The sequence below is a fragment of the Onychostruthus taczanowskii genome, unplaced genomic scaffold (assembly GCF_017590055.1).
Source record: "Onychostruthus taczanowskii isolate IOZ18803 unplaced genomic scaffold, ASM1759005v1 scaffold10, whole genome shotgun sequence".
Taxonomy (NCBI): domain Eukaryota; kingdom Metazoa; phylum Chordata; class Aves; order Passeriformes; family Passeridae; genus Onychostruthus; species Onychostruthus taczanowskii.
The window spans coordinates 16,749,915-16,774,567 of NW_024496526.1; the positions used below are offsets into that span (position 1 = coordinate 16,749,915).

General features: G+C 48.6%; 1 protein-coding gene across 3 annotated transcripts in view; it reads right to left on the reverse strand.

The window, feature by feature from the left end:
* Window positions 1-24,641, reverse strand: part of CACNB4 (calcium voltage-gated channel auxiliary subunit beta 4) — a 47,666-nt gene extending 23,025 nt beyond the window's left edge. For all 3 annotated transcript variants that reach the window (XR_005952949.1, XM_041408154.1, XM_041408145.1), the window contains exons 1-3: window positions 24,514-24,641; window positions 1,939-2,058; window positions 1,570-1,692 (exon numbers count right to left, since the gene is read on the reverse strand). Coding sequence is in view for 2 of the 3 variants with exons in the window: in XM_041408154.1 (XP_041264088.1) it covers window positions 1,570-1,692; window positions 1,939-2,058; window positions 24,514-24,558 (288 nt within the window). In the remaining variant the exon portion in view is untranslated. The remainder of the gene's footprint in view (window positions 1-1,569; window positions 1,693-1,938; window positions 2,059-24,513) is intronic.
* Window positions 24,642-24,653: the final 12 nt, after the last annotated feature.

Below are 24,653 nucleotides of genomic sequence, written 5' to 3' on the forward strand. Positions count from 1 at the left end.
TCCCTTCCATCCCAAACCAGCGTGGGTTCTGCTGAGAGCCCCTGAACACACAAATGCCAAGGCTGCAGTGAGGAACACAGGATTTATCTGCATTAGGTCATCCCCTCCCCTCTGTCACTCTGTGTGTGGGAGGAGCACGTTCCCTCCCCTGGTTGCCATGCCCATGATTCCTTCTGCTCTGTCAGGAATTGTTGCCATTTCATCCTCCCTCCCCTGGTTGCCATGCCCATGATTCCTTCTGCTCTGTCAGGAATTGTTGCCATTTCATCCTTTAAGCAGGCACACAATGTATAGTTTGGAGGAGACAGATGAGACATACAGGGCACAGCCTCAAAATAGCAGCTCCTCACTCACTGCCTCTGCTCCATCCTGCCAGAGGGTGACCTGACTTTGTACCCAGCTCAGCAACATTCCAAAACCTGGAATCACTGAAAAACAAATCCTGCCAAGCCTTTTTTGCAGCGTGGGGAGCCATTCCCCAAATCCTGCTGAGTTCCAGCTCCAGGGAGGCTGAGCTGACAAACACCAGTACCCAGATGGTTTCCAGCTCAGTGGCAGTGTGATCCCTGGTTTTTAGACCTTGGGAGACAACTGATGGAATGCCAAGACATGGATTTGGGACACTTGTCTGGAAAAATGTACAAGGCAGCATGACAGGAGCTTGGAGTGTGCAACTCAGTCAGTGTCCTGACAATAAAGGTGGCCATGTCCAGGAAATCCAAGATTAAAAACTGGAGAAAGGGAATTTTCTGCCTTTCCCTCTCAGGGAGAGGGGGTGTGAAGCAATTCCCTGTTCCAGCACCAGAGGAGGGGCAGCAGCAGGTGTTTTCCTCCTGAATGTGCTCTGTCTAAGGGAGATCAGTGCTCTGGAGTGATGATGAACACGTGTTCAAAGAAAGACACAGATGAGCACTGAACACCCCAAAATAAACCCAAAATGCAGAGATGAAAAAGTGCTTTTGCAAGCTGCAAGCCTCTGTACCAATCCACAGCACAACAGGGGGTTATGCAAATGTGGAGGGCTCACTTCAGATAAAAAAATTGCATAAAATATGCTCAGCATGCAATAAAATGCAATTTTCTCTACCAAAGCCATACTCAGGGCTCATTTATCCCATTTTTCCCCTTATTTTTGCATCTGTCCTCTTCAGGATTTTCTTTGCTTACTGCATTATCCTAAGTGTTACTTCCTCTCTGGAAGGGAGCCTATCTGGTGTTTTTTGGAAGACCTGGCATGACCTGGTGCTGCTCCATGGAATCCTTAGTGCTCCACGGAATCCCTTTCTCCTGCACCATCCTGATCCATCACAAACTGGTTCTGATGAAAAGAATCTGAACCCACCACTTTAAAGGGTATTATTTCCTTCCTGTGTGATGAAATTCCAACATGTTGGCAACACCAAGTGCTCCAGAAGGGCAGGACAAGCACCCCAGGGTGCAGGAACTCCACGAGGGATGAAGAACCAGCTCCTCCTCACTGTGCCCTCTTGGGTATGGTTCAGCTGATCAAATCAAAGCCCTTGGCCTGTAGAAAGATTCCCTTTCCCATCCCCTTTTGCTGGGTTTTACCTCTTTAATGTGGAGGAAGTCCTTGGCATCGAAGGAGATGGCAGTGCTTGGGACAGGAACATCTTCATCCAGAGCCCCACAGTAACTCACGTTGGTCTTGACAGCAAATGCTACTGGTTTGGACTAAAAACAGAAAAAAAACCACATGAAAAACACTGGGAACTTCTCATCCATAAAAATTCAGCCCTAATGATTTCACCCAGGCCAGCAGAGCTCAGCTCCCTGGAGAATATCCCCATTTAGAGGAGAATATTTACAGTAAATTCCCCTAACACCTTCTCTGCAGATACTTTGACTGGACTGCCAAAGTATTTCAAAAGAAAGTGTGAATTCCACCAGCTGGCCCATGAATTAGAGGGAAGAACCCACCTTGGCCCTCTCCAGCTGGATGGCTGCTTGCTGCTCCCTTTCCTGGCGGATTGCTTCCCTGTCCTCTTCCAAAGAGACATCAGAGTCTGAGGGTCTGCTCGTGTACGAATCTGCTGAGCCCTGAAAGGAAAGCCAGGTCACCAAGAAAACACAGGTAAGGAACAGAAACCCCCTCCCCAGTCAAATTTAAAAAATACTTTAAAAGTAACTGGTTCCTTCGTATTTTTTGGAGTGAGTTTTACAAAGACAAAAATGCTGAGAAAACCTCTCTCCTTCACTTTCTTACTGACACAGTAAAATCCAGCTCAGCTCTGGGCACTGTCCAAAAGTCTTTACAATATTCATATCCTGTTTGACAGCCTCAGACTCAGGATTGTCAAGGGTTAGGTCACATCAAATATAATTAAGGAATTACAAAGCTTGGCTTGAATCATCCCTCCCCATGAAAATGCTCTGTTGTGTAAGGGCTTTGTTCTCATTCACACAGAGCTTTCTTCCGGGCTTCCAGGGGGGAAAAGTGGCAAAAATGACATTATTAAAGCTGCTCAACAGCTCTGTATTGATATGACACTAAAGCAGCATGTTCAGGCAGCAGCAGGGAGCATCAGCCTGCAATGGGGAAAGAAGGTGCTGCCACAGTTGGATTTCTGCCATTTTTTGGACATTTTTCAGGATACCTGGCAAGCCCTGAAGTGTGGAGTGGCTCCTCTCTTTATAGAGACCAGCCTGACTCCAGCATCCCACTGGGGCCAGTGCGTGGGGCCAGTGGAAAAACAGAGCTTTAACCTTGCAAAACAGAGAGTATTTACTCCTGATCAATCTGTGGCTCTCTGTGTTCCAACAGAGCCACTCAGAGAATTATATCCTTTTTTTTTTTTCTTACATTGATTTATATCCTGCAGCACAGGCACTGTAGCAGTCAATATTCTTACTGTCCATGTAAAGGCACATATTCTTAAATATTGCTGTGGATCCCTGTCTACTGCTGTGGATCCACGTCCATCCCTGTGGATCCACATCCATCCCTGTGAACCCATGTCCATCCCTGTGAATCCACATCCATCCCTGGGAATCCATATCCATCCCAGTGGATCCACATCCATCCCTGTGGATCCACATCCCTCAGGATTCTGCTGGCTCAGAACCACTGATGAGCCTGTGCTCTTTCCTTGTTCCATACTCATCTGGGGAAAGGCAGATTTTCTCCAGGCCAAGAACAGGCTTTGCCAACAGGAGTTTCACCCACAGCCGTGATTTCAAACACAGCAGAAAATTCCTTCCAGGACACCTTGCACCCAGGGAAAGCTGGAAGGGCTGGGAAGATGCAGAGTTCAGGGTCCTGAGCTGGAACAAGTGCAGCATCCCCAGGCTGAACAGTGGCATTAGGAGCTGGCAGCAGCTCAGCTCTTCCCAGCTGGAAAGCTGCACATCCTGCTCTTCCTTCTGCTTCCTCCAGGATGGAGCAAGAGCAGAAACTCGGCAGCCACAGCGCCTGGCCAGGCCTCCCGCAGACCCCTCTCAGTGCCTGAGCCCCCTTTCCATGGGGAAATTCCTGCTGTGCCCAGAGCTGTCCCCAGCACAGGGACGGGCACTGCCCTGGCTGTGTCACACCGGGGCTGGGGCACCGCTGGTTTTTTACTCACTCAGGTCTGATGTGATCCAGCCCAGCTCAGCGAGGGAATTTAACCTCAGTGAGGGAACCCAATCCCCGTGCTGGACACGCAGTGCCCATGCTGGTTTGCACTGGTGCGTGCTGAACAGTGACTTACTTGCTGCTGTCAGAACAAAGCAGCCTCAGGCAGAGCAGCTGATGCTGCCAGGCCACCCCCGGCTGCTCTCCGTGCCAGGCTGAGCCGTGCCCGTGTGCCAAGTGCCAGGGATTGGTACAATCACAGCCGCATGATCCCGGCTCTCCCAAGTCATTCCCAACATCCAGTGCCCTTATCTGGAGGATGCAGCCCCAGGACTGTGACTCACAGGGTGCTGAGCTGCAGCATCACACTGAAAATCGGGCAGCATTCCGCAAAAAGCAGCAAGAGGGGCAGAAAAGGAGCCAAACTCGTATTGAAATTTTGGGTTCTGTTTGAAATGTTTGATTGGAGATCAGGTTTATTGCCAGAAATATTGTGGAATATTGACAGAATATTGCCCAACAATCCAACACAAATACTGCTGTCTGCTCAGCACCAAGTGCAGTGAGTTCTGCTCTGACAGCTCCTACTTGCTGAAACTGCAATAGGGAATGAGAGGAAAGGAGAGAGGAAAGCCATTTCCCATCTTTTTTTTGTACATCAGGATGTTCCTGAAGGGAGAATGTTTTAATGGAAAAAGTGGTCAGACACTGGCAGGGGCTGCCCAAGGAATCTCCATCCCTGGAGGTGTCCAGGGAAGGACTGGATGTGGCACTCCGTGCTCTGGGCTGGGGACAAGGAGAGGGTTTGGGCACAGCTGGGACTCGATCTTGGAGGGCTTTTCCAACCTTGGTGATTCTGGGATTCTCTAAAAAGACCCTTTAACTTCTTTATTTATTATTGTATTTATTATTATCAAACGACCAGCAGCAGCCTGGTCATCTGGGGCTATCACCTGCACCCACAGTTTCACACCTAACATTTGAGGACCAATAATCAATCCCACCCTTACCTAACCCCAGTCCCACAACCCTCTGGGAAACAGAGGAACTTTGTCAAGTGGGGCTTCAGTGAGTTCAAGTGACACCAGATTTGGCAATTTAAAAGAAACAGGCTTTTCCAGATAATTACATTATTCAAGGCAATGAAAGACTCGCTGCTTACTTCACAGCCTTTATACTTTGAGCTCCTGTGAATTCATTTTTTGTGCAATTTATTATTTATTTTCTCCCTCTCTCATAAACTGTAATTCAGCTTAGCTAAAAACGTGGAGGTTTGAAGCAATCCCAAAAAGACCAGGGGGAAGGGTAAAGCGTACAGAACAGTGGCTCTGCTCATTTTTATTCTCCTGCTCACTGACTGGTCTTGCACATGAGGCTGCTGGATGATGTGCCAGGGTGGAAAGGGTGACACAATATTCCTGCTGAATGGGGATGCCCCAGCATTTTAGGGAGGAGGAGGTGACAAGAATCCTCTTCCTGGACACTACAACATCCAGCCTTTGTGCTCACTGAAGGAATAATCAACCTTTAGCTGTTACAGCTGAAAAATAAAGACTTACTGAGCTTGCAAATAATTTTTCCCCAAGTGCCATAAATCCACAGCTCCGGATTGCTCACCCTCCATCCCTAAGGAATGCTCTGTCACACTGCTAGGGCAATTAAAGCAGCAATCCATTAGCAGCTCCAATCAGCCAGACGACAGCCAGCCTCTCCTGAAAAGATTTAGGGTGCTGTGGGTCCATCCCAACCGGGAGAGCCTTTGGGGAAACATCCCTGCTCACAGAGAGCTCCTGCCCTCTCCATCGGGCCAGGCAGAGCCTCACTGCAGCAGCCCATCCCTGGCACTCCTGTGCCCTGGAATGAGCAGGCACAAAGGGAAGCAGCCCCCTCCCTGGCACTCCTGTGCCCTGGAATGAGCAGGCACACAGGGAGGCAGCCCCCTCCCTGGCACTCCTGTGCCCTGGAATGAGCAGGCACAAAGGGAAGCAGCCCCCTCCCTGGCACTCCTGTGCCCTGGAATGAGCAGGCACAAAGGGAAGCAGCCCCCTCCCTGGCACTCCTGTGCCCTGGAATGAGCAGGCACAAAGGGAAGCAGCCCCCTCCCTGGCACTCCTGTGCCCTGGAATGAGCAGGCACTGGGCACACAGGGAGGCAGCTGTGCCAGGCTCTGTGCTCAGCCCTCTGGGAACAGGAGGGATGGCAGTGCAGAGCACAGAGCTCCCCCAGGCAGCCAATGACTGGGAAAGTGGAATTGGGATAATATCCCAGCTGGAGACAGCCTGGACTGCTTCACCCTCTGTCCCACCCTCTCCTCCTGTTCTCCTCTCACTTCCTCCCCAACACCAACCCCACCTAGCACCTCCCAGCTTCCCCACCGGGTTTTGGATACTCAGGGCAGTCTCATCCTGCAAGACCACCAAATTCCCACAGATCCCAAAGGTCCTGTTCTGATGCCAAACTCAGAGATTAACCAAACAGCTGAACCAGAGGCTGCTCCAAAGCTTTTAAATTGGTCAGGAGCTCAGCTAAACATATTTGAGCAGACATGGGATCATGGATCCCAGACTGGTTTGGGCTGGAAGGGAAAGGTCAGCTCATCTCCTGCCATGGCAGGGACGCCTTCCACAAGCCCAGGGTGCTCCAAGCCCTGTCCAACCTGGCCTTGGGCACTTCCAGGGATCTTCTCTGGGAAACCTGTGTTAGAGCCTTACTACCTTCCCATAAAACATTTCCAGTTCCCAATCTCCCACCCATCCCTGCCCTCTGGCAGTGGGAGCCATTCCCTGGGTCCTGTCCCTCCATGCCTTGTCCCCAGTCCCTCTCCAGCTCTCCTGGAATCCCTTCAGGCCCTGCAAGGATCTCTCCAGAGCCTTCTGTTCCCCAGGCTGAACACCCCCAGCTCTCCCAGCCCAGCCCCTTCCCTGGCAGGAAGCTTCCATCAGCCCATCCTCCCTTTCCCCCCAAGACAAATCCATCACAAACTGGAGCCTTAACTTGGAAAAAACCCAAGTATCCCCAGCCCTCTGCAAGTACCCAGGAGAATCGAGGCCACATCCCTCCCTGACGAGTTTCCAGAGACCTGACAGAGCTCCTGACACAGCACAAGGAGAGCACACAGGCACGGGGATGGCTGCAGGGCCATATGCTGCCATATGCCACGGATGTTCCAGAAACCATTTACAACACCCCACAAAACCCACAGGAGAGTTATTCCCTGGGGAAGCAGCTCACTCCAAGCCGCAACACGAAGATCTCCAAAGTCCAGGTGCACAAAGCAGGTTTAACTCACAGGTTACTACCAGAAGTACGTCGTGGAGATGGGGGTCACCGAAAATAAGCATTAACTCATTTTTACATGAAAACAAGAACCAGAAGTCGAGAATTTAAGAAACCCCCACATTTTGAATACCAGTGGCCACCACAGTTGGTGCTCACCTCATCCCAGCACTCAGGGAGGGCAGCTAAATTTAATTACCGGGCAGGTGATGTAATTAATGAAAAGGCAAACACAAAACAGTGGGGATCTCTTCCTTTGGCGTGAAAACCTCGCTGTGCTGCAATGGAAACCGGGGCCAGGAAAATCTGTGTGTGCCCAGTAAAATACTGCAGAGTCCTGCCCAGGCTGGAGGGAGCGTTCCACGGGAGCTGCAGCAGGAGCAGCAGGAGAGCACAGCATCATTCCCACGTGGAAAGGGGTGTAGATCACACCTGCAGCACACCTCCTGCTTTTCTTTAATGTTCTCTGGAATTTTTAACATCCCACTCCAATTACGAAATCCATTCCAGCTACTGTAATGTTAAACAGGGAGGTCCAGGAGCAGACAGCTCAGTGGGACTTTTCCACAGATTCCCACGTGGATGTGGCACTGGAAGTGCAACCAGGACCAGGTTCAGTTCCCAAGCAAATTATTCTCTTGCTGAATCCCCAACACACACAAGGCAGCTGCACAAACGCTTGGCACTGAGTTGTGATTTCAAAATCAAATGCTCAGCAATTATTTCCTTCTATATGTTTGGTAAATTTATTTAAGACAACTCATTAGGTGTCTCAGCAATTTGGAAATTACTAGGTAGTTAGTTTTTTTTTCTTTGGGAATACTAATTGTTAGAAAATAGGGCAATTCTTCCAACATTTCCTGATCTCTGTTTTTTTTTTTTTTACCCTGGATTTCAAATCTTGCAGTCTATCTCCTTTCTCCAGCTGCCTTCAGTTCAGCACAGATTGTGTTGCTACATTTAAGAAACAGAGTTTAAAAAAATACTGGTAATATATATCTCTATTTACTGCCAAAATACTCCCATCTCTTTTGGTAATGTTCAAATGAACATGCAAGGCACAAGATTTTGCTTAGCAGGCACTGCAGGTACACACAAAGCTGGAGGGAGTGATTAGAGAATAGATGAGCTGCTCTGAACTTTTCCTTTTCACAGGTGAAAAATGCAGATCTTCCTCCACAAAATAACACCCAAAGCACTTTTCCTGCAGTCTCAGAGCCAAGGGACAGGTGAGGATCACAGCCAGAGGGATGGCTACGGGCTCAGGGGGTTTTCACCCAACAAAGTGATCCAAATTTGAACACACAAACCTTTCAAATTCCATGGTTTTGTTCACCACAAAGCAGCAAAGATCTGCCTGGGAACGCTCTGATCTGTGCTTTATTCCAAATGCAGGTTGTGACACCTGGGACTGAATCAACACCTGAACACCTCCAGCCTGAATTTTGCTTCACCCTCTGCAGCTGGTCCCTCTTTTTCAGGAAAGCTATTCAGCAGTCCCAGGAGAGGAAAAAAGGTGCTGTTTTTCCATGATAAAAGGCTCCAAACTAAAGCTGCAACGGCACAGAGACACTGCTTTATTTTTTCTAATTACTTCAGCTCTTGAAAGCATTGAATGATCTTCCCAAAGCTCTGGGGAAGCTGCTGCTGTTGGGTTTGATGAAACCTGATAATAAAAGTGCACCTGGTATCCTAAATCAGCTCTCCTGTGAGGAGGATGCTCTGTGTCTGTCCCACATAACACGTTGGGAAGGCAAGAACGTTCCGTAAGTCTCCAGGAAAAAAAAAAAAAATTACAAATACTGCCCCCAAACGAAACTTAATCATCCTCCCAAGTACACAGGCATCTGTGGCTGCCATATGTGGTCTGCCACAGCAATCCCTCAGACATGCAGCCTTCAGCCAGGAGGTGCTGGAATAACGTGGTGTGTTCCTAAACCACCCTCCAGTCACCCTCCTGTGCTGGCTGGGATGGAGAGCTGCTGCTCACAGGGGTGGATCACTTCTTACCAAAAAAATAAAAATCACACCTCCAGCTAGTTCCTTGCTACTTCAACAGGGACATTTAGCTTGGGATCTGCAAGAGGATGAGCAGATTTCTCCTCTCATTTCACTCTGCTCCAGTTTATTTCCCTTTTGGTTTGATGTAGCTTAGCTTGGTTTGCTCTCCCTGGGGCTCTCCCGTCACCAGATCCCATTTGGGAGAACCAGGATGTGCTGGAATCTGAAATGCAGGGAACTCTCAGAACTTTGGGCCTGGAAGCCAAAGTTCAGAATTAAACCCAGGATTTGGTCTGAGACCTTGGAAAAGGTTTCTAAACTTCGGTGTTAGAAGTGAGAATGTGGATTATAGTTTAACGTTGAGATACATTAAGCAGAAGAAAGTTTAGAGTTTTAGAGTTTAAGTTATAGAAAAAATAAAAGTATTTACAAAGGTAACAAGGAGTTTAGAAGGCAGTGCTGTAGGTCTGTGTGTCATAACATGACTGGCTAAGAAAGCTTACACGAGTCCATAAGATATTTAATGATTGGGTCAAAAACATAAATATCCTTGTTGGCAGTGCTTTATTGGTCAATAAATCTTTAAAAAGTTGTGTAACTGAGGGTTTTGTGACCTTCTGAGCCATGCACTGAAGATGTGAACCAAATTCACCCTTCCTGCCTGTCTAGAAGAGAAATAAATCACATCACCTAAAAAAATCAGAGGTCCCATCTCTAACTCACTGAAATTCCTTCACAAATCCCCACAAGGATGACCTGTGCCAAGCTGGGACTGCTCTCAGACACCACAGAATCCCAGAATCCCTGACTGGTTTGGGTTGGGAGGGGATCTGAAATCCATCCAGTGCCACCCCTGCCCTGCCAGGGACACCTCCCACTGTCCCAGGCTGCTCCAAGCCCCTCCAGCCTGGCCTTGGACATTCCAGGGATCCAGGGGCAGCCCCAGCTGCTCTGGGAATTCCAGCCCAGCCAGGAATTCCCAGTTCCCAATCTCCCATCCATGCCTGCCCTCTGGCAGTGGCAGCCATTCCCTGGCTCCTGTCCCTCTCCCTCACTTTGTATCCCTTCAGGGTACTGGAAGGCCACACAGAGGTGTCCCCAAAGCCTTTTCTTCTCCAGGCTGAACAAAGGAAAAAATTCAGTTTATTCTCCCGGAGGACTGATCAGCAGCACCCATTCATTAGCTGAAATGATTTTTCCCCTTCCCAACAAATAAAACCAGCCCATCTCTTTGAAGCACACATGGAACACTTCAGTCCCCCAAGCAGGGATGTGCAGCACAAGAACCTTCAGGGTATTCTACATGTGAGGAATGAAGTGGAATTTTCCTCAGTGTCAAGATCCTTGCCACCTGTCTGCTTTCACTGCTTGCTCTTCCTAATTCCAACAGCTAATTTAAAGAATATACATCTTTTTTAAGGATTTTGATGATTGCAGTGTCCTGATTTTCTTCTAGAGTGGTGTCACCACTTCCCACACCATCAGGCTTTACACAACCAAAATAACCCTGAATATTTATTTTACTTTTTTCAACAGAAGTGGTTTAGAACATCACAGAATCAGACAGAACCAGACTCCCATCTTCAAGAGAATGATAGGAAAATTACTTTGTTTAAAATGTTCACGCTGGGTAGTGAATGGGAAGGAATTGTGACATGCTGGGAGGGCATTGTTGAAATGAATTTCACGCTGCTTAATTCAAGCCAAGCAACTGATGGAGTTTGGGCCTAAGCTGGGTATGTTGTGTTATGTTATGGTTTTAATTAGCTCCTTCCTTCCAAAAGCTTCCAAAGCAGGAGGTTTAGAAGCTGCTTTAAACACTGATAAATGAGGCTTACAAACATAGAATTTTTTTTTTTTTTTTTACATTTTATACTCTTCTTTTGTACTTTTTTCTTTTTTTTTTTCCCAAGGAGCTGCCATGATCTCTGATTGCTTTTCTTGCAGCAAGTGCTGAAATCACTTGACTGCTGAACCTACAAGAAGCTCTTCTGGACTGCTAGGAATCTCTCAGGAAGAAAAAGCCCTAATTTTCCAAGTGCTGTGCAGGCTGTAAATAGCAACTCCTTCCCCCGAGCCCTTGCAATGGAAAACCTCGACGTGCTGAGAGCAAAATACAAGAGAAAGGACATTTTGCTGTCACCTGCTGAGGTAATATTTGAGTGACACTTTATGGTCCTTAATTGCTGTAATCAACCAGGGAGCCCAAGGACTTTCTAGGACTTTGCTGCCCATGGGAATTCCCAGGGATTGGGCTGGGAATTCAGGGGGCCCAATTCCAGCAGCTCTGAGAGCACTCTGAGCTCACCGACTCCCCCAAAACTGGTTGTTTTTTACCATTACTGCGTGGAATGGGGGAAAATATCCCCCAGTGATAATTCTGTTGTTTCTGTATCTGCTCATACTCGGATATTGCTCCACACACTGAAAACAAAACACTGTTGTGAGAGGGATTTGTTGTTATCAGTATTCCCAGGTGGTTTGTGAGGACCAACAGAACACAGGACAAACAACCAAGCAACTGTTGTTCTGGGAAATGAGAAGCAGGAACAAATAAATACCCAAGATTTAAAAAAAAAATCTGGGGATGCCACTGGCAAAATAGTCTCTCCATGTATTTATTCCCTGTTGGGATAAATGGGAAGGGAGCAATGGTAGGTGGAAATGCAAACCCACAAAGAGGGAACAGCCAGAACTTTGTGCTACATCTCAACTTCAGCCAATATAAACATTTTTTAAATAGTGTGAACATATTTTCCCAAATTCTTATGACTGGTCATCAGGGTCCTCAAGCCCAACCCATTCTGGGATTTGACAAGTGACAGTAATTTTGAGAGTTAAACATTAAAAATGCAAAGACAATTTTTTTTATTTTTTAATAACTGTCTCCAGTTTTAGCTACAAAATGGATTCTTAATGAAATATCTTAGGAGAAACAATAGTTTAATATTCCTTTTTGCCAGCAACCAACAAGCATTCCAATCAAGAAAAAATCCCTTAGGAATCACTGTTACTCACAACCCTCTTGATTTGGAATAAGCAATAACTGAGAGAGACTCTGATGGTCTCATTCTGTACAAAAACTCCTTCTCCACCACAGTTCTCATATGCACCAGTAAACACAAATCTGCAGGAGCAAACAGGACAACTTTAAACACCTGGATATTGTTTTTTGCCACAAGAAGGTAAAAAAAAAGCCTTGTCAGGAGTGGAATCTGTCAATCTTGATGATTTAAAGCCTTTAAAAAAGCTTTGCCATTATTTTGGGATACTGTAGCAGAGGTATACCTGCTCCAAAAGAAAATGTCAAAGGTTCTGCTGGTGCCCTATAAATCTGCACTGAAATGCAATCAAAAAGGCAGGGAATGGGGGTGATGAGTGAAGTCAGAGCCTGGCCAAAGGTACAGAAAAACATCCAGCAGGAAGAAGGAAAACGTTCCAAGATGAGCAGCCAGAGTACAAGGGCCCCAAGTAAGGAATTCATCCCAAAGTTGGAAGGTGGCTGACATTACCCCGAGTGAGCTCCATTCCTTGCATTTCCAAAGAAAGAGAAGGATGAGGTGGAAGGATATCAATCAAAAACCAGGCTGAACTTCAGGAAGTTCCAAATTCCCTTTCTGCCCTGAACAAAGCACAGCCCCCAGTACCAAGCTGCTGGTGCTGGCCGGAGCCCTCCCCTGGCCCTGCAGCTGCTGGAGCAGAGATGTCCTGTGTGACAATGTGACATCGATCCAGGCACACAAATAGCAGGGACTGGGCACGGACCAGGCACAGGTTTTGTGCCAGTGCATCCCTGGCACTCCCTGCAGCACACAGATCACCGGGAGAGCTCCGTGCTCCAGAATAATTCCCTGCAAGCGCCGGTGCCCTGGGCTGCCGGCAGGAAGGAGAGGCTGCTGTTCAACTCGCATTTCTCTGGTGCGTTTGAGCACGATCTGTTTGTTATTCCCTCCTTCCCGTGCCTTTCCCGTGCCGGGAGCTCTCTCCCTGGAAGCCGTAGTGCCGACGGCTCCTGCGGGATCAGGGCTGCGTTCAGCCGCAGCGGCTGCCGTGCACATCCCGCTTCCCCCAGCACAGCCCTGCAGGATGATCCAGTTCCTGCCGCGCTGTCCCTGCTCCGCTCTGGAACTCCTCCAGCCTGAGCAGGGCACAGCTCCGTGTGCTCCAGCGCCAGAGCGGCTCCCTGCCGTGCCCGGCATCCCTGTCCCCGTGCCCAGCAGGCGGGAATGCTGCGGACACCGCAGGCAGCAGGGCAGGAGGAGCAGGAGGTGCCACACCGGCTCCAGCAGCACCTCCTGTCCCGCAGGGATGAGCATCCCCCGGAGCACGGCCAGGGCTCCCACCAAGGGGTGAGCCACTGCTTCTCCCTCGGGAACAGCCAAACCTTCCTGGGACACGGCAAGGGAGGGGACAGTGCACCTGCTCTATCCCCAGCACGGGCTGTACTTCCATGGATGTGAGGACAAGGTCTGGTTTGAGCACCCAGACTCAACTTCCATCCCCAGAGGAGGATTTTTTTCCCAGCCCCACCAATGAGGCACAGCAGAGTGAAAGTACAAAATGCCAGTCTCCCCTCTCCTTGGAGGCACAGCTCATGTGCCTCCTCTCCAGGATCACTGCCCAGAGAAGCTGTGGCTGCCCCATCCCTGGAAATGTCTGACAGAGTGCAAGGTGACCCTGCCCATGGCAGGGGGTGGAAGGAGAAGAGCTCTGAGGTCCCTTCCCAGCCGGGCCATCCTGCATTCCTATAAAGTTCCCATCCCCTGCACATCTTTCCCAGCAGGGAAGGGCAGAGTGAGCACAGAGCACTACAGGCACAGCCAGGATCGAGCTGGCTCCTGACAGACACATTTGTGGCTGTATCCCTCTCGAGCTGCCCTGACGCAGCCCTTCCCCACCTCCATCCCAAAACGCGCACAGAGCTGCGCAAGGCACGCTGCTGACATCCCCAAATTAGTGAAGGGACACGAATAAATGAGAGGAAAAACGTGCTGAGCCTTGGGGAGGAGGGGGTGCTCCTCCTGTCCGTGCAGCCTGGCCAGCTCCCTTGGATCTGCCGGCAGGAAAAGGGAGAGGAGCAGGAGAGGAGCTCATTCCTCCCCCTGGCAGCAGCGCTCAGCCAGGCTCTGAGGCAGCTCTGGGCACAGGCACAGAGGCTCTAAGAGAAAGGAGTGAAACAAAATGAATAAAACCCCCTCCAAGTCCCTCAGCTCTCCAGAGACTGCAGCAGGACCCAGGCAGGCAGCAGCCACTTGGGAAAGCACTTTGCTGACTGCCTTCCTGAAATGCTGGGATGGGAGAAAGCTGCTTCAGCTCCCAGCTGCTGGCAAAGTGGCTTTTTCTCCTTTCTTTATTTTTGCAAGTAATGCAGCAACTGCACTTGGGTGAAAAGGCAAAGGGAGGAATTATTTAACAGCTGAAAGAAACGTGCAGCCATCAGGACTTTTGGGCTGCACTTCATTGAAATACATCAGTGCAGCTCCTCTGAAAGCTACGTTTGGTTTTATCCCTCTGTTCAGTTCTGGCCCCACATTTCAGATTTAAAGGCACATATATTTCTGTTTTAGATTGGTTTGAAAATGTTCAGCAAAACCTGCTGGAAAAGCTGTGATGCCTTTGGAGAGATCTCTTCCCTGTCAGCTCTCAGCAAAACAACACTGCAGTGTTTGTATTTATTTGCACTGTTGTGGTTGTTACTCTGAGGATACAGCTGGGATTTCTTTACCTGTATGAGATCAGACCATCCAGAAGAAAGGCAGACAAGCTTTATGAATAATTACATGTTGTTGTGGAATGTAAAACATTCAATTCTGATACCAAAGAGATCTCATACATCTTTTATAAATTAAATTCTCACTTGTGAAGGAAGACACAAAATATCTATGCAAAGCTACATCCCTTTGAAGGCATCTTCCCCCTCAGCAGGTACTGCCTGCATGCAGAGAACTTGAATAAGAAATCACAGGACAGGGCTTCCTCCTGCAGACAGCACAGAGTCTGTGGAATCTGATGGGTTTGTGTGTTAGATCCAGAGGATGCTGACAGAAATTGTGGCTGTCCTGTCTCTGGAAGTGTCCAAGGCCAGGTTGGATGGGGCTCTGGGATGGTGGAAGGTGTCCCTGCCCATGGAACTGGATGGGCTTTAAGGTCCCTTTCACCTCAAACCAATCTGGGATTCTAAGAAAGCCAACAAAAAGGAAAGATTCTATGTGGTATATTCAGTACCAAGTAGTGAAGCCAAACATTTAACAAGGTTCTTAAATATTCTAACAGAGAAAACATTTTCAGCATCAGCACTAAAAGGACATCCAATGGCAAGTCTGAAGGCCTAAGCCAACTTCTCAAAACAACTTGTATGTATCCACCAGCAGTGTATGAATTTTGAAAGTGTAAGGGGAAATATTGCAGTGCGTGACTCCTCTCCTCCCAGCCTCCCACTCCCTCTGGATGCTTACACTGATCTATTAAAGGGAAATATCACTTAATGCATTCCTGGAATGAATCTGCTCCAGGCAGGACACAGCAGCAACTCAGCAATGTACTCCTGCACTTAACACCACTCTGCTCCTTGGGGCAGCAAGAAAAACCAACAGCCAGCTGCAATTAGCATGGAAAAATGCAGGGGGCAAAGTATAACTCATTTGGCTGTTTTTCCATCTGTCAATACCCCGTTCATTTTCCAATAAGAGATCGATAACAAGTGCAGGGCTCCAACACTCCTGGTTTATGGTGTGCAGAAACACCTTGAGAACATTTCAACCAGAACAAGCACCACAGTGGGGACAAAGCTACTTCTCTTACTTGTCAGAAACTTCAGAAATAAATATACTTGGAAGCAGTTTTGTCTGTTCCAACAGACACTTCAGTGGAGCATTTTAGTTCAAGTAACATTGCTTACAGAACATGAGCTGGCAGCTTGGTTGTGTCCCACACTGGAGAAACCTGTCACCCTGATTTTGTAAGACTTTGTTAAGCCTTCTGATGTTTGCATTCTTTCAACAAACTTTCTCACACACAGTTCTGTAAATAACCTACGTTTTGCATTCTTTCATGGAGGTGGAGAGAATTGATGGACCCTTGGTCTGTCCAGTGGCATTGGAGAGGTGGCACTGTCACCCTCCAATCCACTGTCACCTTTGGAAAACTATAAATGTTGGAGTCAGAAAATAAAGGTACTTCTTTTTTGTTCCCCTCGAGAGGAGCAGTGTCTGTGTCATCATTTCGTGCCTTATCACAACAGAAACCTTCCCTGAATCCAGCTGGACCTCATGGGCAGGTGAGTGAAGAAACAGAACGCAGAATCCCAGCCACCTCCTCTGCTAGCGTGGTGTCCCTTGGACACTGATTTCCATGGGATCTGTCACCCCTGGAGCGTGGCAGCTTTGTTCCTGAGCTTTATCACACAGCTCAGGATGGAGCCCTCGCTGCCAGCAGCTGCTGGGAGGCCTCTCACGGCTGCCAGAGGCTGGGCCAAGCTGCCACTGGCTTTTTTTCCTTGCTGAGATTTTCCAGTTATTGGTCATAACTGAAACATCCCTGCCCAAGGGTGATGCTGGGGCTTGTTTTGTCAGGACCTGATGAGCTCAGCACTAATTGTACTGGAACATAAAATTTTATCACGGTATCTCATGACCTGTATATCACAGATTAAGTGGTGATTTGTCAGAACACATCGTTTTCCCAAGCAGGAGAGAGACATTCTTCAGGGAATCCACCAACCACATTGGGAGTGGGGGTTAAAATATTGCCAAGAAAGCGTGCATGGAAAGGAGACATTTAAAAAGTAGCAGCACAGGGGAGTAACTATTAGAAACATGATTTTAATCTTATTCTAAGAGATTAAAGGCTGTGCTAAAGTTTGAACTGTTAGGGCAGGGGTACTCAGGTTGTGCCTGGCTCTGTGAACAGGAAAAGGGACAGGGAGGATGTCTTGGCCACCTCAGCCTAGAGCCTGTCCCATGAGGGCTGAGGGCTTGTTTCTGGCCATAAAAAGGACATTGCTGCTGAAAACTAAATCCTCCAGCCTCCTCCAGACCGAGAGCACAGCACCCACAGCAACACTTCCCAAGGGAACAGGACATCTCTGCCACTGCCATCACTGACTGTGATGCCACTCCAGCAAGGACACAGCCCTGGGAGGAAGCAGAAAGCACAACGAGCTGAGCAGAGTCCATTTGCAGGGAAATGTCCCAGCACAGGGAAGACTAAATCCTCCAGCCTCCTCCACACCGAGAGCACCTGGCACAGCACCCACAGCAACACTTCCCAAGGGAACAGGACATCTCTGCCACTGCCATCACTGACTGTGATGCCACTCCAGCAAGGACACACAGCCCTGGGAGGAAGCAGAAAGCACAACGAGCTGAGCAGAGTCCATTTGCAGGGAAATGTCCCAGCACAGGGAAAATCAAGGAGGACTCACAGGGAAAATACATTTGGTATAAGCAGAATTCTCTGAGAAGAAAAAGGCTTGTGAAGTTTTGTATGAGCGTTAGCAGCTCGTTCAAACACCACTTCACCCCTCCAGTACTCAGCACTGGAGGTTTTTCCAGGGAGTGGTTTTTCCTCATGACTTCTGCCTTGTTGCTGTAATAAATCAAATCCCTGCCAGGCTGCATTCCCCATGCTGGTGAAGCACCACAACCAAATAGCTCCATTTCTGTAACTTATGGAGCCTTTGTCCTATGGGAGTTTTTAGGGTAAGAAAACCCAAACAAAACAAAACCAGACCAGAAGAGCAGTCCCTTTTCCTCCTCTCCCCTGCCCTGGAAAACCCTCCTGAGGAGCAGAGCAGAGCAGAGCCTGTGGCCAACACAGGTGGCCTTTCTGAATCCTTTCCTCAGGACACTTCAAACCCCTTGTTTAGAGAGAAACAGAAAAAGCAGATTTACATCCTGTGTTCTGCATTCACAAACTCAGGCACTGCTGGCTTCCTCCACCTCTCCATGGCTGGCTGTGGACATTGGAATATCCTCCAGAGCAAAAATCCAGTTTACTTGATCAGTACCATGGGGCAGACAATGTGTGTGCTCCACACATTGCACCTGAATGGATATTTATGCTGGGACATGAAAAGAAGGAAAGAACATGGCAAAAGAAGACACTCTAGAGCTGAAACCAGTTCACTGTTGGCATGAAAACCAGTGACAAAGCATTGTGGAAAAATACAAAGCAGGAGCTGAGGAGAGGCTGCAAGCAAATCCTGACACCACCTGTGATCCCTACGGAACTCAGCACCCCGCCAGCTAAATGACATTTTGGAATTAATCACTGGATTCCAAATGACCATGAGCAGTTGTCCTGTTAGTAAAGCAATCTGCATTTGGGTAAAGTGCTGATTTGGAAAATCAGGCTCTCCTATCTTTACAAATGCATGCTCCAAGGGAAAACATCCAAGAGCTCAGGGTCTCCCAAGCAGAGCATGTTTTTGGGAGATAGGGAAGCAAGCCATGGCATCAACAAATCCTAGGTTAAGCTTCTTCCCTTGTTATTTATTATTTCTATGATGTGCTCCTTCAGCACCAAGAGCCACACTCCTCCCTGCAATGCCCTTGAGCCCAGGCAGAGCTGCTTCCACTTCCCAGCAGCAGCATTTCCTTAAGCACCGGGCAATTTGGAGAGCAATCTGCAGCCCAGGAGCAGCGCAGGGCTGAGAGGGCCCTGTGGCTTTGGCTGCACTCCACAGCCAGGCAGGAGTTCAGCACAAGGAATCCAAAGGCAGGATAAAGCCACAGTTAATCACACACCTTGGTGCTCCATAGTTTTAGCAACCACACCCTGTCCCACCAGCTGAGCTCTGACCTGCAGCTGGAACTGAAAACACAGAATTATCTATTTCTGTTACCTATTCCTCATTATGTCTCTCATTTAGATGACTTGAAGCTTTTCTTTCACCCCACCACCACTTAATTTCAATGTGTTTCTTGTATTCCAGTATAAAAGAAGCACCTCTATGGAAACAGCAAGCAGCAATTTATAAAAATGACTTATGATTTTTACTGAGTGTTTTATTTGACTACTATACTATCAAATCACAATGTGGCATTTAACGAACAGCAGATCTGAGTCACACAGAAAACCATCCTCACAAGAGCACAGAGCAAGGCAAGCATAGCTAATGCTGTAGTAGTAGAACTTTGGATATTTTAGGAGGAAAATCTAAGCAAAACCACCCCAGCAAACCCCCAAACAAACCACCTTCCAGCCCTCTCAGGCAGTCCTTTCCACACAAGATAAATATCAGGCAGCTGATGATTCATTAGTCAAGGCAGTCTATTAGGGGCTAACAGAAACAAAAACAGATTTGCAACTGTCAAAAACACACAAAAGCTCTGACCATGTAAAAGCTAAATTGCAATGAGAATTCAGGAGACATAATGGGCAGAGGATGATCTCTTTCTGTTGGAAAATATTGATTATTGTCCCAATCAAGGCAGAGTTTAGCACACATTTGAAACTAAAAATCCTACATAAACAAGCAGCAAGTAGATAAGTGGTTAGGCAAAAAAACCTTCATGCCTAGGTCCTGACATCACTGAGCCTTTTTGGATTCAACATCAGAAGCTGCACTGATTGAAAGGGGCAAATTTGGAACAGTCAAGCCCAAAGAGAAGCAAGAGAAGGGTGTCCAGCAAACCAAGAGCACTGCAAACACTTCTCCCAGTTCACATTCCTATCCCTGGCAAAAATCCATCCCTGGGAGGGTGGGGAGGCTCTGGCACAGGTTGCCAGGGAAGCTGTGGCTGCCCAATCCCTGGAAATGTTCAAAGCCAGGCTGGACAGGCCTTGGAGCAACCTGGGACACAGGAAGGTGTCCCTGCCTGCAAAATCCATCAAGACACGTGAAAAAGCCACCAGATCTCAACTATCAACCTTCAGCTTGACAATCTCAGAAGTGCCCTGTGGACATGACAAACCCAATAACCACTGGCACCTTTCTAAACAACTCCCTGAAGTGCCAGGTTTTACGTGGCAGCTGGATAAAGCTTTCCCTGCTTGCTCTCAGCTGCCTGATGTACAAAGATGTTCTACAGAATGAACTAACTGGGTGCTGCAAAACCCAGTACATGATCACTGAAGAGACAGCATGAAAAACACATTTAAATACACATTTTCATGGTTACTCAACCCACAGCAACTGAGACGTACAGAGCAAGCAAAGCCCACCTTTCCTCCCCCTTCAGCAATCACAGAGGCACTAGACACAAATCCAATCAATATTTGGATATGAACTTCCCTACCAAGGTTTGTTTTTCTATAATCACTTTTTCTGCTTGGGCAGCACACAAAGATCTTCTTGTCTCAGGTGCCTTGAGAAAAGTGCACCCTGGCAGCAGAAGGAATGGCACTTTGAGGAGGAATGTCACTAAAGGGCAGGGGAGTACAGTGTCCTCACCACACCGTGCTGACCATTCACACAGTGAACAGGATGTGTCTCCCCACTATTCCCATCACATTTTTCCTAACAATTCTCAGCAATGCTCTCAAGAACTGTATGGAGTAACTGGAGACAAACCCTGTTATAATGCAGCACCACACACAGTGCTGCTCATGGCAAACTGGGAGCATTAATTACCACAGGGCTGATCTCACTGGTGCTGAGTTCCTACAAACACCAAAGGACTTTCAGAATCTAAACCACTTTTGTGGGCATGAATCCCACCACAGGTGCTTGTCTGACTCTCGGTGACAGAGTCTGAGCTTGCACAGAAAGGCTTCACCCTGGCTTCCACAGCCCTGCAGCACAGTCCTGCTTCCCTGGTGAACTGAGAGCCTGCTCAGTACCAGCAGCAGGAGGGAGGCTGTGGGCCTGTGGATGCAGGGATGGGAATTGCCACGGGAAGGCAGGCAGGGTTAGATACAGGTCAAACAGTTAAAAGAGGTCGAGGAAAGAAGGAGTTTCTGTGGCTCAGGAGAGGAGCCCACAGCATCCCTCGCTGCCCCCACAGCATCCCCCACAGCCCCCACAGCATCCCCCACAACATCCCCCACTGCCCCCACAGCATCCCCCGCTGCCCCCACAGCATCCCCACAGCCCCTGCTCCCTCCTGCAGAGCCGAGCCGAGCGTCCCCACCCCGGCAGCGCCTCGGAGCCGCCCGCCAAGGCAGGAACAGCCCAGATAAAGCCTCTGACGTGCTGAAAGCCTGAACTGCCACCCCGCGAGGCCAGGAAAGGTGTTTCACATGCTCAGGTGTTGCTCTGAAGGGATAAATAGAAGCAAACGACCTCAAAGGGGCTGTTCCGACAGTTCTGCAGGTGCACAACACTGACCACAGCCAGGTTTTGTTCCTGGGGCTGGGGTGGACTCTGTCACAGGGGAATTGCTGCTAACTCCTGCAGATAATTTTTTAATGAAATGCCTTAATGGAAATGTGATTTTACAGAAGAAAAAAGTGATTTCTTATGGGAAGGTTTCATTGAACAATTTGTTTTCTGAAAAAGGGAGTCTTTCTCAGCATCCAAGAGAAACTCTGGACTAGCTATGGAGCAGCATTCCAATCTTTCCCCACCACAGACACAGGAGAATGAGTTCCCAACTGTGAGAAGGAAAAGAAAATTCATTTATTATTTGCTTACCCAAGGGTTCTCCCTGCCTTAAGCCCCTGTGCTAATGGGCTTTTATATCCTCTTGTGATCAAGAACGTGAAATACTTCTCTACAAGGCAAACAAGCTTTAATTCCCAAAACGGTGACCCTGCTTAGAACTACCCAAAGAATTTTTTAAAAGGCCTAAAAATCAAAAAATCACAAAGCAGGACAACAAGCAAGGGAAAAATCTTCAGTGGGAAGATGTTTCTCCCTAGGGTGATGCCCTCTCCACCTTTGTGTGCCCCTGACAAGGACACTTGTCCCTGCAGAACTTGTTCACTTCCATATCCCTGCACTTCTTCCTAAATGTGGAAACGACTTCTTGTCTACAGTCACTGGGAGTTTTCCTCAGCTTCAGCAGTGTAATTTTCCTCCTCCAAAAAGCCTCACACCAGCTACTGCATCATCTACTTCACGTTAATCATCACAGCTGGTAATGGACTGTAATACCATGCACACACTCATTTCTTTATATATCCGTCAATAAAAATTGTATTTTTGCTCGTTTTATATATATGTACACAAACAAACATATTATGATAAGTGATGCTGTTACAAAAATCATGGAAATATCTGTTCACTGTTAAAAAATGTCTGTTGCTGAGCAGTGAATCAGGAGAAATTCAGTATAGATTTTATAGTACCTTTCCAAAAGTGAGCACGTTCACTGGGGATAAGTGCCACTCACTGCCCATTCACTCGTGCTTTAATGCAAATGCAAGCTGCATTCTGCACACAGGGCTGGATGGGTTTTACGAGGGCAAATGCCCACTTTAGGCAGACTTTAGTTCCCGTGCCAGTGACTCATGTGGCTGTGGTTTATTCCGTGCTGGAAGCGCTGCAATTAGCAGAGCCCTCCCTCCCTCCCTCCCCGCTCCCGGTGCTCCAGGGGAGGAAGCAGGATCCAAGGCCGGGGCTGCTCCAGCTCTCCAGCTGCAGGATGAGCCTTCCAGGTCCTACAGCAGAACGATGCAGAGGCCCTGCCTGCGTTATTCGAATCAGAATTCCACCACAATTCGTTTTCCACCGTCTCGATCCTCTCCCTTGCTCCTGCCTGGCCAGAAAGTGGCACTCATGTGACCCATCCTCGCTACCTGTTTGCCAGGATATTGTCTCAGCAGGCATTCCCAATCCCTGAGTCAGGAGCTAAAATAATAAGGTTTAATGTTTTAAGAGAGTGGTTCAGGAGCATAAAGCAAACAGGCACTCGGGGAATTTTAAATGCTTTGTGCCTGAGCTTTTGGGGTTTATGGCCTCCAGTTTTTCCAGACAGCTGGGGGATCCAGACTGCTCTTAAGGTTTGGGGTGTTTTTATTAAGAAAAGGGAGGTTCTCACATATTCCTGTGATTCTGGAAATCAGGTCTATCAAAAGCATTCTTAATTACAGAGAGGCTGTAAAATTTAAAAAGCTGTAAAACTGCATTACCATGAACTGCTTAAGAGAGTATTAAGGAATCTGGAAATGACTTCTTCATCCCAGTCCTTCCAAGTGGACATCCAAAGCCCAAGTTCCTCTCATCCATAAACACAATTCTTCCAGCCCAAATCCTAACCCAGATGCTTGTGCAACAGGTAGCTCTGCTGCCATTAAAGCTGCTTTTCCCAAATAACATTTTTGGAGGAGATCACCAGGGTTTACTGAAATATGAGCTAAACCACATGAAATTCCACCTCACCACGAGAAAGAACTTCTTTCCATGGAGGGTGCCCAAGCTCTGGATCTCTTTCCAGAGGTGGGCATCCAGAAACATTCCAGACCCACCTGGATGCATTCCTCTGCCACCAATTCCAGGTAACCCTGCCTTGGTAAGGGGTTGGACTGGGAGATCTCCAGAGGTCCCTTCCAATCCCCTGGGATTCTGGGAATGCAGGAAGTTGGGCATCTCAGAAGCACCTTTAAATCCAGCACACATTTACCTGCATTCTCTGATGAACTTTTATAAATGGCACATTTCTTCTGCACTATCCAGCAGCTCAGTTTTCCCAGCCCTAATACTGCACTTTTAAGTTGTCTTCTTAAGAGCATAGCTAGACTTTGCTGGAAGACATTAAACCAGCACAAGACAGACTCGGGATGGAGAACAGCTCCCAAGGACTCACAATCTGCCTGGTTTACAGAAACATCCACTTGGATCCCAAATCACATCCCTAAAGGAACCAACACGCTCACCTGCACCCGGCCTGGCAGCTTGTGAGCAGCAGCAGCGAGAGAGAACCCAAGGAAGAGTTAACACACTCACACCAAAAGGGCAGGAATTTCTAAATTGACCCAAAGCCTTTCCTCATCCTTGGAATTGTCCAAGGCCAGGCTGGACAGGGCTTGGAGCAACCTGGGATGGTGGAAGGTCTCCCTGCCCGTGAGATGAGCTTTAAACCCTTCCAACCCAAACCATTCCAGGCTTCTCAGCAGAGTTTTGGAATAATTTAAATGCCCAGTTCAGAAGGATTCCAATTCACAGTATTTCCTCTCAACATGGTGCATTGCATTAATGCCAATTTTGCCCGGTTGTTGTTCCTCTCTCCCTGAAATAAAGGGATGCTAAAACAAGTGAGGTAACACTTAAGAGGGATCGCACTTCCAGACCAACACTGACACAGGCAGGAAAAAATTCCTCATCCGAAGCCCTCCAGGACCCATCCATCCTCCTGAGGACACCACATCATACCATACATACGTCTGCACTGACGTACACTCTATATTATGTTGTTATCTATGTATTTTACGAGCTGTCCACAACGCCTTATGTAACGGATCCCTGTTTAACATGGAGCAGCGTGTCCACGGCCGCGGCAATCCCGGCCGTTCCCGGGGCGCCCAAAAACACCCACTGGGACACGGCCGGGGAACGCTCCCGAACCGCGGCGTCCGACCGCGGCACCGGGGGCTCCGTGCTGCCGCACAACCACCTTGCGAGGGATGCCGGGGAGGGAATAATTCCCTAGGGAACCACGGCAGCCCGTCCCGGCATCTCTGGGGCAGCACGGGGTCACCCCCCGGCGCCTCGCCCGCAGCACGGACACCCAGCCCGCCCGCGCGGGTCTGCGCGCCCCCCGCCCCGCTCCCGCGGCACTCACCGCCTCCGAGTCTTCAAACCCATGCAGGTACAAGTTGTCGTACATGGAGAGCCGGTGCGGGGCCGGAGGGCCGGGGAGCGCGGCGGCGGAGCGCGGTGAGGCGGCGGGGCCGAGCTCCCTGAGCGCTGCGGCGGCGCCGC